A 12,311-nucleotide genomic window follows, 5' to 3' on the forward strand; every position below is an offset into this window, starting at 1 on the left:
TATTTCTCCTTTTTCTAGCAGTAGCTGCATTATGGAAGAAAGAAATATTTCGGTCTCCGTGCATCAACCAATTTGCTCTACCTCTTTGTAACCAAAAAAATCTCTTCTTGATCCAACAGATTCTCAATGAGAACTACAATTTCTTTCACCTTGAAAGGGAATCTGTATTCACAAGGCCACGTTTCAATTTCTCTAACTCTCTTTTAATTTATCAATTCTCCGTTTTGGTCCCTTCAAGATCTCACGGTCCCGGGAATGTAGATCGGCGTGTATCGCTCGGGTGCTATCTGCGAGCGTCGGGCTAATACCAGCCAGCTTTGCCTTCTCCCAAGATGTCTTGACAATTTCACTAACAGTTTCTTCTTTAAGCCATGTGGTTTCAAATTTTTTAATACCCCTAATCGGCGGCCGAAACAGATTACCGTCAAAATAATCCATATCCAAAACTAACGGTCAGTGGTCAGAATGTACATGGTTTTCATTAATCGCAGCCGCCCGAGGAAATTTATGCGCCCATTGTACATTACATACTGCACGGTCAAGACGTTTCCTAATCTCACCTCTCCTTCATGTAAAGGGGTCGCCTATGAACCCCATATCATCCAAGCCACATTCTGCTAGACAGTCACGAAAATCCTTCATCATTCCATTCGTCTCGCGTTGCTCCCCTCTTTCTCCGAGGAATACAAAATCTCATTAAAATCTCCTAAAATCACCCATGGATGAAATCTTTAGAAAGACAAATATTTAGGAACGGAGGGAGTATTATTAGTTTACGGAGGAGTACATGTGAGCATGCCTTGTCCGTGTCATTTCCTGTTTGGCGTCTCTACAAGACACAAGCTAGTACGTTTCTCACCGTTTGTGCGTATGACCCATAGTACCAGCATCCATGGCCGAACTCGTCTTTTCTTTGCAACCGCCGAACTCACATCACATGGCATCCGCATGGACGGAGCATTTCGTTCGTCGACTATGGTCACGAGCACACGGCACACCGGCACACCCAGGCGCGACTCCGCGATCGCCACGCAGCGTGTCTGCGTCGCCCGCCCGAGACCACCGCATCGCGCACCGGAATCTGATGGACGCCGACGAGTGGGACCGACCCGCGTGCCTCCTTCGTCTCCCTCCAGCCGCATATGCCTCCACCTCCGCACCACACACACGCACGCTACTCCATGATGACATCTCACTCCTCCAGGATCTCCCCATAAAAAACTTCTCTTTCCCGTCTCGCCATCCCCGTGACCGAATCCACGAGCCGCCACCGCCAGTCGCTCTCTCTCTCTCTCTCTGGTGGGCGGCCGGGGAGATGCGCCCCTATAAAGCCCCCCGCCCCTCCGCCTCCCTGCTCCCGCCACTGACCGCCTGACCCGGCCCCCATTCCGCCGCCTGGGCTCCCGCTGGCCCGCGGCGCGACGAGATGGCCGTCTGCTCCGGGGGGCTCGTGGCGCCGCCCTTCGATCTGTCCACCATTCGGGCGGGGGCGGGGCCATGGCCGCGCCCCGCGCGTGGCCCCGCGCGCGCGATCCGCTGCTGCTGCTACGCCCGCCCGGACCCCACGCCGCCGCGGAGGCTGCTGCTGCTCTCCGCCAAGGCGTCCGCCGCGGCCTCGCCGGAGCGCGTCCACGGGAGCAAGCCCATTGCCCGGGGACGCCGCCGCGTCGGCCTCACCGTCACGCCATCGCTCCCGTTCCCCTCCTCCCGGTACGTGCGCGGCCGCTCGCCACTTCGAATCTAGGATTTATCCTCCTGCACATTCATTATTAGTTTTCTTTTCTGGGTAGATAGATACGCTTGCCTGTTATATCTTGCCTCACATTCGCTTCTGGCAACAATCATGAGCTTTATCTTTGTTTATTCCAACATGCGTGCATTTTTATACAGTTTAATCAATAACGTGCCAATGCTGTAGACAGAAGCTTCATATTCATAGAGTCAGTATGTTTGCGCTTGCGGAATATTACTCCCTCCGTCCGGAATTATTTGTCGTGGAAATGGATGTATCTAACACCGAAATCTGAAATCTGGCTAGATACATCCATCTCTGCGACAACTAATTCCGGACGGAGGTAGTATTTATTTAGGGAATGAAATCTCTGATACATGATTCTCTTTTGTTCACTAGTATAGTTCTAGAAGGCAGCCCAAGCAGAATGATTTCTATCCGCGGTGCACGCCGAGAGGGCCGGCTCCCCAGTCCCGCGACACCCCGCCCAAGAGAGGTGGGTTTCTTTTGTTGTCACTTTAAATTTTGAAGAAGAATGTTTCCCAGATGTCTACTCCAAAGTGAAAAATGCCCCAACTTGTAGTTATTCTGCGGTGCTAAGGAAATGCATGTGTTTCTTTGGCACCTGCCTTATAGACACTGGTATTGCTAGTGAGAAGGAGTGGGGAATCAACCTGCTGGATGAAGCAGTCAAGGAATCTGGCACAAATGAAGATGGAAGCACCTGGTACAGGGAGAGCGGCGAAGATCTCGGTGAGAATGGGTACCGTTGCCGCTGGGCTAGGATGGGGGGACAGACTCATGATGGTTCCACTGAATGGAAAGAGACTGTATGTTCTCGCTGCTGCTTTACTTATTCTGATAGACTGCACTCTGGTTTTCATCACTGTATGTTCTTGTCCTTTCTTTCCCTTATCTGCTAGGTCAACATTGGTGCTTGAAATAGGCGTTTCATTCAACTGAAAAATGTTTTTGCTTTTAAAAGGTTATTGCCCAAGTAGGCATGTAATATCACAGATGGCCGATCATTTTTTATCACCGATAAGTTTTTAGCTAGTCCTTAGGAGTTTACGAGTTTCGTAGCCATGTCCATTGATCTTTTATGTAACAAATCTCTATCTATTTATTTTTATGTGGCAGTGGTGGGAGAAAAGTGACTGGACTGGATACAAAGAGCTAGGTATGCAATTACTCTTTATAACTTCATTTATTTTTGGTGATACATGGTCTTTCTGACTCCATTTTTTAATAACACCAAGGATTTAATTAATGTGATGGGATAGTAACTAGTAAGTACTAGTACATAAATTGATTTATGTTCATTGACAATATTTTTAACCTTTATACATTTGTTGTCATTATTTCTTGACCTCTCAATACAATTTTAACATGTTAGGTGCTGAGAAATCTGGGAAGAATGCTGAGGGTGACTCTTGGTGGGAAAAGTGGAAAGAAGTTCTGCACCAAGACGAATGGAGGTGAATTAGTTGACTTGCAATTTCAGTGTTATAAGTATGTCATTCCTCGTTCAATGAATAAAAGGAAACCATTCCATATCTAACTAAGTGATTACAATTGTAACTGCAACATTCCTTGTTGTTCCTTGACATCGAAAGCTAATTTTGACAAATGTTGCCAGTTCCACAGATGTACTTGCATATATGCGGACATAGAACCTAAGATGGTGATAAAACCAAGCAACATGCTCATTTATTATATTATAATGTCATCAACAAAAAATTACAGCAAGCAAATGGGTCATCTGTAGATTTCTCTTTTATGTGTCCCAAGTGTATAAGATCCACAAAAAGACAGATGGGATCATGATTTCCTGACCCATGTGGGATGTGGCATATCTCGTAGTATATCACTGATATTCTTCCTAGAATCACAAGCTTTGTTTTTCTTCCTATCCACTCTACTTCCAATCTTCAGTTCGGATAGCACCTGCTAGTGGACAAAGGGCTAGTCGCTGTAATATATACTCACTTTTGGCGTAGTATTTGTAGCATTTATAACTCTTTGTAGCATTGATTACAGTATTATCTGTGTGAAGAAAATGGAAAATAAGTAATAACCCTATTACGTGAAAATATGAATTTGCAGCCCGTAAAGCTAGATCATGGTTTAAATGTTTAAATTGTGTAACACAGCAATCTTGCAAGACTTGAGAAGAGCGCAGAGAAGCAAGCCAAATCAGGGACAGAAAATGCTGGGTGGTATGAAAAATGGTGAGAGTTGCATCGTGTTTTTGTTTAGGTTTGCTTACAAGTGTGCTTCAGATTATTTAATTAAACTGTTAATTTTCTCCAAGGTGGGAGAAATATGATGCCAAGGGCTGGACAGAAAAAGGTGCGCATAAATATGGAAGGTTAAATGAGCAGTCCTGGTGGGAGAGATGGGGTGAACATTACGATGGTCGTGGCTCTGTATTGAAATGGTGAGCTTCTTGAGCTTCGACTTTCTTATTCTGTAAGCACCTTCCTACCTGTATTACTAAGTAATCGGACTATATGTATTCAGTGGTTTATGAGTATTACACTGTATATTTAGTCATAGTTCCTTAGGTTACCATACATACTGCATTTGCCAATTTGCCCTGTCCAATGGAGATTGACAACTGTTGCAATCCCTTTGATGGTCTTACAGGACAGATAAGTGGGCAGAGACAGACTTAGGCACCAGATGGGGAGATAAATGGGAAGAGAAATTCTTTGCCGGAATTGGTTCACGACAAGGGGAGACATGGCATGCTTCTCCTGGCGGTGACCGTAAGTTTCGCCACCATTGATAACATATATGCACAATGCACGTTTTATTGGTAACAATGTACTATGCTAGATTCTAGTAGTCGTTAACTTAATAATATTAACATACATATCCTGGGTACGGGGTCATAACAATATGCCTTGTATTTTTTTACCTATATCTCTAATAAATTACAAAGGTTTGTTGTGAACAGAGCTACACCAGGAACACCACCCTATTTTCTTTTGCTAATCATGCATGATAGCCTTTTGTGATTCCCTTTGACCTACAGGCTGGCGCTGGGCTCACTACCTTAATGGGTGACAGAAAGATATTCCCTGAACATTCCTGTACCAACTGATTTGTACAAGCTTCCACGAAATGCAAAGCATTGTGCTTGTTGCATTGATTGAAGAAAAACATTATGTACAATCCTGAAAGTTGGCTAACCCAACCGTAAACAAACAGCCCATTCTACACAAAGTAGCTAGGCCAAAACCAACCCGTAGCTTCTTTATGAATTTTGATTAATGTTATTATTTGCTAAATAAATTTTATTTCATTATAGTTGTTAACTATTCACCAATTAGTTCCTAAAAATGTCATTCGTAGCCACATATGTTGCGTCTCATCGTGTCCAACTAGCTAAGATGCTACTAGCTGTCTGCTCAAACAAAACACACGTTCAACATCATTAGTGCCCACACACTTCTTTGTAGTGTCTTCCGTTGCTGTCCACATCAGAAATAGCACTAACTAGCTAGTTTGTGGCAATTGGGTCATACATTACCAACGACTGAAATCCTTTAATACTGTAAACTAATTGTACCATTCTGTGTAAGTTGCATGCAGTATATGCAGAATCTCATTCTTAGAAATTGGATGCTCAACATGTATGGCGCTAGCAGTATAACTTATATTATGAAATCTTCATAGGCAGTTACTTATCTGATTTGAAAATTTCAGGCTGGTCAAGAACTTGGGGAGAAGAGCACTTCGGCAATGGGTATGTGCCGTCCATCATGATGGTGTTGTTAAGATGTGTACTGAAATCATTATAGTATAAATAAACTACTCGGTGGATAACCAGTGAACTAGATGTCTCTCATATTTCAGGAAAGTTCACAAATACGGGAAGAGCACAACTGGCGAGAGCTGGGATTTAATCGTAGACGAGGAGACGTACTACGAGTAAGATTTTTCACCTGTGAAGCTTATTTCCAGATTCAGAACAATTTTCTGATGCGATCAGTACTAGAATTATCCTGAGCGCGTTGGATCTCATATTCCTGTGCGTTTCACCATATACCAGGGCGGACCCTCACTACGGGTGGGCCGACGTCGTCGGGGACTCGTCGCAGCTGCTGTCGATACAGCCGGTGGAGAGGCCGCCCGGGGTGTTCCCGACCATCGACTTCAGCTCCTCACCCCCGCGCACGGAGGAGCCACCAGGCATGCCGCCTTCGTCCCTGGAGTGAGTTTGCAGTAGCATCCATCCCGTGGCAGGAGTAGAGTTCAGGCCCCCGGTTTTGCCCCCATCATTCATTCTTTGTAGTAGAAAAGAGCAGCAAGCGCAATCTGGCTTTCATTGGTTCATTGGTTAGACCTTTCTTTCCCGTGTAAATTTTTCGCTTTCATGTTCTATATTAGCATTCCGTCGGTTCTAGCAAACACTTTATTTCTGACAGACAGACAAAGTAGGCGAAATAATCGACCCGCTCGCGGTTAAATCTTGCCGTGTGCTTGAAATCTGTTTGTAGAGGTGCAGTGCGGTCGGATTTGCTGTGATCATGTGGCTGGACTAGTGCGGTGCTACGTCGTTGTCCCGGCGACGGCGAGAAGGAAGAAAGGTAGTAGAAAAATGGTGCTTGCGCGTTGGGTGATGTGGACGGCAGTGGCGTCCGGCGTGGAGACGTCGAGCTCATTCTCAGGGCGTCGCACCCCGCCGTTCAAACTTGGAAGTCCACACCGGCATTGACCTGCTTTTCTGCTCGAGACGGCTAGCGTGGCTCTCTGGCTGGCAGAGTCCTAATCATTTTCCCTTTCCCTGTGACGCAACCCGTGAGCGTGGAATTCCAGCTCCTCTCCGCTTATTAGTCACGCCGCACCGCAGCCCCTGTGGAACGCCACGCCAGAAAGAGAACAATCTTTTGTTTTTCACTGAGCTGAACTTGTACCTTCTCCACCCCGCAACAAAAAAGAGGACTTGTACCTTCTCCACCCCGCAACAAAAAAGAGGACTTGTACCTTCTCCGAATTAGGCTACACCCGCAACCAATAATAATAATTTGACCGGAACCTGCAAAATTCTCAGATTCTAGAAAACGGATAAATTTTACAGGCGCTCTTAAACGTACAAAATTAATAGACCGGAACTTACAGCGGCATGGCGTATCGTCGATGATTTTTAGCGGTTTGTTTTGAAAGAACTTTACAGGTTTATAAGTTGTACTCCTGCATATCTAGTGCTCCCTCCATTTTTATATACAAGGCCACAAACTAAGATTACAGATACCAATATAAAATTTAATGCATTCTTTGCAAGTTAGGCCTCATTCGGTTTGGAGGAAACCAAGATGTAGGAATTAGGAGTAGTATAGGAATTTCATAGGATGACACTTGTCATTCTAAGGAATTGTCTTGCCTCGTTCCTACGCATAAAATGAGCTTTAAGTATATACGTATATTCCTCCATAAACATAGGAAATAAATAGTACTCCTATAAAATTCTCATACGCGTTTCCTACAAACCGAATGCATCTATAAGAAAATTTCCTACGGAATCCTTGTTACTATGTATTCCCCATAGAAATCCTCCAAACTGAATGAGGCCTTAGTTTTTCTTTTCATTCACTGAGATCATTAATACTTCCTCTGTTTCTTTTTACCCCTCGTATAAAATTTGATCAAAGTCAAACTACATAAAGTTTGACCAAATTTATATTAGAAAATATGAACACCTACAATACTAAGACTATATAGTATGAAAATAGATTATTATAATATTGATTTTATATTGTGAATGTTGATATTATTTAATACATAGTTGGTCAAACTTTATAAAGTTTGACTTTGACCAAAACCTTATATGCAGACTAAAAAGAGACCAAGGGAGTACACCACATGCATACAGGAAAACTGTGTGAAGGAAGTAGCTGACTATCATTATGACTGCATGCATGCAAGTATTAAACAAATTGCTAGTACAAGAAAATATCATTAATTTTACCTCGATTAACGCTAGTGGCCTTGTATAGATGCAAAATGTATAGTATTTCATAGTGGCCTTGTATAAGTAAATGAAGGGATTAGTACGATTTTATCCCCATTATTTCACACACTTTGGGATCACAGGTCGGCTAAGCAAGCCGGAGGTTCATCCTCCATTTCGAGCCAAAAACGAATAAATGGGGGCAGGAGCCCACACAGCACATACAACCATTTAAGCCGGGCCTCCCGTGAGCAAAGCTGCCGAGCATCATCTCGTCCTCCTCCACCCGCGTCAACGCCGCAGTCAAAACTCCACATTCCCACTCCCACCATGCCGCCCGCCCGGCTGGCCGCGCCGGCCGCCGTCCTCCTCGTCCTCCTGCACCTCGCCGCGACGGCCACGGCGACCAACTTCACCTGCAGCGCGCCGCGGGGCACCACCTGCGACTCCGCCATCGGCTACCGCGTGCCCAACGCCACCACCTACGGGGACCTCCTCGCCCGCTTCAACACCACCACCCTCGCCGGCCTCCTCGGCGCCAACGGCCGCCCGCTCGCCACCTCCCCCAAGACGCGCGTCGCCGCCCAGGCCACCGTCCGCATCCCCTTCCGCTGCCTCTGCGCCGGCAACGGCGTCGGCCAGTCGGACCACAAGCCCGTCTACACCGTGCAGCCGCAGGACGGGCTGGACGCCATCGCCCGCAACTCCTTCGACGCCCTCGTCACCTACCAGGAGATCGCCACCGCCAACAAGATCGCCGACGTCAACCTCATTACTATCGGCCAGAAGCTCTGGATCCCGCTGCCCTGCAGCTGCGACCCCGTGGACGGCGCCGCCGTCTTCCACCTCGCCCACATCGTCGGCGGCGGGGAGAGCACCTCCGGCATCGCCGCCACCTTCGGCGTCACCGAGGACACGCTGCTCAAGCTCAACAAGATCGCCGACCCCAAGACACTGCAGAAGGACCAGGTTCTTGATGTCCCGCTCCCTGGTACGTAAATTACTTACCCGCGCTCTGTTTCCTCTTAATGTTTTCTTGCACATACAACTAGTTCAATTAATACATGGAGTTTATTAATTGTTCTTGCAAACTTGTGAGTTCTGAACTACTTACAGAGATAAGTTCTGAACTCAGATTTCAGTTTTTCACCCGCAAAAAGAGAACTCAGATTTCAGTTTATCTTGAACCTTGCCAGTAGAGGAGTGCCAAGGAAGAATGCAAGTTATTAGGATTACAATAGGATAAATTAGTTATAGTCAACTACACGCAGGACCAGCCGGGGGAAATTCTAGTTCAGTTGCTTTGTTTAGTAATTTGCCCCATGGAGCTTAGGTGTTACTGACTTGCTGTTATAGTTCTGATTAAAAAGTAACATGGAACGTAATTCTAATAAATTTATTGCGGAATGCTAGTTAATAATCAAGAATGGAAAATTCAGGTATCTTCTCCGCGAAGTGCTTGTGCGGTGCTCTTCTTAACGTCGCACATATGCTTCGACTGATTCATCTAATTCAGTAATTGTTTTAGTAGTTTAAAAGGTGTAACTAGGACTATTCTTGCAATATGAGGTACTGCCACTAAGTCTGTGTTGAAGTTTTCAGTTGACTGGTGACAGTTTGCCGGAATGCAATTTAGGATAAACTAATGAGTTAATTATGGAAGGCCACATGCATGACCTGGGACCGGGGAAACTGAAAATTAAGTATGCTTGTGTGGAGCTTTATTCCAAATATTCAGCGATGACTAGGCGAGCCGAACAAGATGAGGTTGATGCGCATGTTTAAGTTGTTCAGAGAGATTGAGACCTCATGCTTCCACTCTCAACTTGGAAGCTTTTAGAGATGTCGCTATTTGTACATCCTGTATGCCAGGGCAGAAAGCTAATAAATTGCAGCCGTTTAATTGTCCAGAAAAAAAATGCATCTCTGGTGTGAAATTTGTTGAAGAAAATCAGTTTTGAAGGTTCAATTGATTGAGCCCTACTTGGACTTGTTTAATTGGTTGTTAGCTGTTGCTGTCTCCGGGCAAACTCTCTGACTTTTTGGTCTCAAGCTATGAACATACGACCAATCCACAAAGTTGACTCTGACTGGACTGCTCAGTGCCCACGCATTTTTGAAGATTATACATGGATTCTTTTGACCACTATTCATTATGGTTCATAAGAAAAAGCCACTTATACAAAATGTATTCTGAATCTGGTACTAACTGCTCGTCGAATTTTTGTGTACTCAGTTTGCAGCTCATCAATCAGCAACAGCTCGGCCGATCATGATCTGCGCATCCCGAACGGCACCTACGCGCTCACCGCGCAGGACTGCATCCAGTGCCGCTGCAGTTCAAACACCTTCCAGTACGCAAACTTAGCTCCCCTGCTTCCATATCTCTCGAGCTGTTTCTATTTCTCAAGCAGTGACCAGGAGAATAACCATTTCTTCCCCATGTGGCTACCAGGCTAAACTGCACCGCCCTGCAAGGCAAGAAGGGGTGCCCGGCAGTGCCGGTGTGCAGCGGAGGGCTCAAGCTTGGGGACACAAGCGGCACCGGTTGCGAATCCAAGATGTGCGCTTACAGTGGTTATTCCAACAGCTCTTCACTCAGCATACAGACCACTCCTTTCAAAAACCAGACAGCACCAGCATGCGAGAGTAAGTGTAACCTCTAAACTCACAGACCCTCTTGGGGCCCCGAGCAACCGAGTTTCTCGATCTGAGCCGGCGATGAGACGTGTCTCTAACCTCTTGTTGGTATTGCAGAAGGAGGATCTTCGAGGTCGGTGTTCGCGGGGTCCATGTGGAGGATATCTGCCATCTCCTTCCACATGGTGTTGATATTGGTATGCTTCCTTTGATACCGAAGATGCCAACTCTAGCTGGTATATATATCTTGAAAAAAGGACTCACGATAGTACATCAATTTGTCGATCGATGTGACTGTTGTTGTAACTTGAAATTCCGATGACCGGTTTGTTGAGCTTTTTGTTTTTGACTATTCTTCTAGAGAATGAGTGGCGCTAGCTGCCTGAATAAAGCAATCATATGTGTAAGGTTTGCATCTGGAAGTGAATTGTACTCATTAGATTGGGTAATTGCAATAAAACGTTACAAGAGTAAACAACTTCAGAATGGTACTATACCAATCAAACTTTGTCGGTGTATCGCGACCTTTGCTATAAGGCCATCGTACCCCACCCCTACTAAATGTTTGTCCACTAATCGCATGTTGCCTCGAGGGTGACAATAGAACACAACCACAAGACCCCATACATCACAATCTTATCTTCAAGCTTTCCTAGGGGATGAAGTTGTCTGATTCGGCAGTGAGTCAGTGATGGTTCCTGGTCTGGCTGGGCAGTATCGAATCTGGTTCCTTCCTAGGATAAAAGTGAAAGTTTTGCACGAAGGTATTAGTAAGTAGGAGGTATTGGTCGCACTTATCTTGGATGAAGGGGACGATGCCGGCATTTTTCGTCAAATAATAGAAATCATCATGAATTCCCGCCTCCTTAAAAAATGTGTCACTCGGCCATTCACACAGCCGAACCTCCGCCACACGCGGAAGATATTGTGGATCATACTACTTGTGTTGCTTGCACCATGAGACTTATCGGTCATCTCATACTACTTGATTGCGCACATGTTAGAGATCTTGCTTCGACTTGCCATTTTCACATTTTCATACCTCATACATATTTACCTTGTGTGTTGCATCCAATTCTTGGACTCCTTGCTCCTTTTGGAATTGAAACTTTGGCATGAGCCTTTTTAAGCCATTTCTTTTGCGTGCATTATCTCTTAGCTTCAATTTATCATACTACTACAGTACTACTGCTACTCAGAATTTTGCTCCTTGGTCATCTTTTGCATCAGTAAAACTATCAAATTTGACAAATTAGCACAAACACTTGATACGGAGAGTTATGATAATCCATGTACTAAATCTCGTTGCCATGAACTTGCTCAATTCACCTGTAAGAAAGAAGGGCCTGTCAGCTCTGACAAGAGAACTACTTCATCTCATCTATAAAAGCTCGTGTCGGTAACTAAGAACAATAGTTGCGTGATAACATAACACAGAAGCTCTAGCAGACTTGGAAGCGTCAAGTAGGTCACCTAAACAGAGTGCCAGTACAAGCAGCAGCAGAATTTTTGTCTTCCTGTTTGGCTGTTTCAACAGCGTCTTGCTTCATCGGCTGTCTCTCATAATCATAACCATCATAATCATAACTGGTAAAGTAAGTTTAGTTACTGATGAGATGAAGGATTACTGGAATAGGCATCGATGAAATCCCTCAGCGGGCAGCAGAAAGGCAAATTTGTTGATTGTTTCTCAATTCTTTCATCAGCTCGGTTCCAGAATTCGGCAAAATGAACCCGTGGCATCATTTGAGACATCACTGCTCGCCAAAAAGTTGACATGAAAGCAGGTTGTGCAGAAGGAATAGCGGTAGCGGTATGTGGCTGTTGTCACTCCACAAATAGTACCAAGCTTGTATGTGTGTCCCTAAAGCAAGCAAGGAGGTGTGGAATATTAAGTACACTTGTTAGGACAACCAAAAATAGTAAAAGCTAAGTATGATAATTAATCTACAGGTGATCAAAAGAAGCAAGGAGGTGAGA

General features: G+C 45.2%; 2 protein-coding genes across 4 annotated transcripts; both read left to right on the top strand.

Moving 5' to 3' along the window:
- Positions 1–1,148: 1,148 nt before the first annotated feature.
- Positions 1,149–6,229, top strand: LOC125511352 (inactive purple acid phosphatase-like protein). Of its 3 annotated transcripts, none has more exons than XM_087522207.1 (11): positions 1,149–1,710; positions 2,132–2,228; positions 2,369–2,620; positions 2,873–2,912; positions 3,129–3,210; positions 3,886–3,963; positions 4,047–4,172; positions 4,382–4,503; positions 5,447–5,486; positions 5,597–5,671; positions 5,793–6,229. In XM_087522207.1, the coding sequence occupies exons 1-11, from the start codon at positions 1,427–1,429 to the stop codon at positions 5,956–5,958; spliced, it is 1,362 nt and encodes a 453-aa protein (XP_087378333.1). In that variant the 5' UTR covers positions 1,149–1,426; the 3' UTR covers positions 5,959–6,229. The 3 variants fall into 3 exon arrangements, with proteins under 3 accessions (XP_087378333.1, XP_087378334.1, XP_048532655.1); XM_087522208.1 differs by having other exon boundaries at positions 1,152–1,710; positions 2,369–2,562; XM_048676698.2 differs by having other exon boundaries at positions 1,152–1,710; positions 2,137–2,228; positions 2,369–2,562.
- Positions 6,230–7,907: 1,678 nt separating this feature from the next.
- On the top strand, positions 7,908–10,809 carry LOC125511353 (chitin elicitor-binding protein). The gene is made up of 4 exons (XM_048676699.2): positions 7,908–8,682; positions 9,928–10,045; positions 10,147–10,340; positions 10,449–10,809. Exons 1-4 carry the CDS (start codon positions 8,022–8,024, stop codon positions 10,541–10,543), a joined length of 1,068 nt encoding a protein of 355 aa, XP_048532656.1. The 5' UTR covers positions 7,908–8,021; the 3' UTR covers positions 10,544–10,809.
- The last annotated feature ends 1,502 nt before the right edge of the window (positions 10,810–12,311 follow it).

This window comes from Triticum urartu, chromosome 5A (genome assembly GCF_056163025.1).
Source record: "Triticum urartu cultivar PI428250 chromosome 5A, HENAU_Tu73, whole genome shotgun sequence".
In the NCBI taxonomy this organism is placed as follows: domain Eukaryota; kingdom Viridiplantae; phylum Streptophyta; class Magnoliopsida; order Poales; family Poaceae; genus Triticum; species Triticum urartu.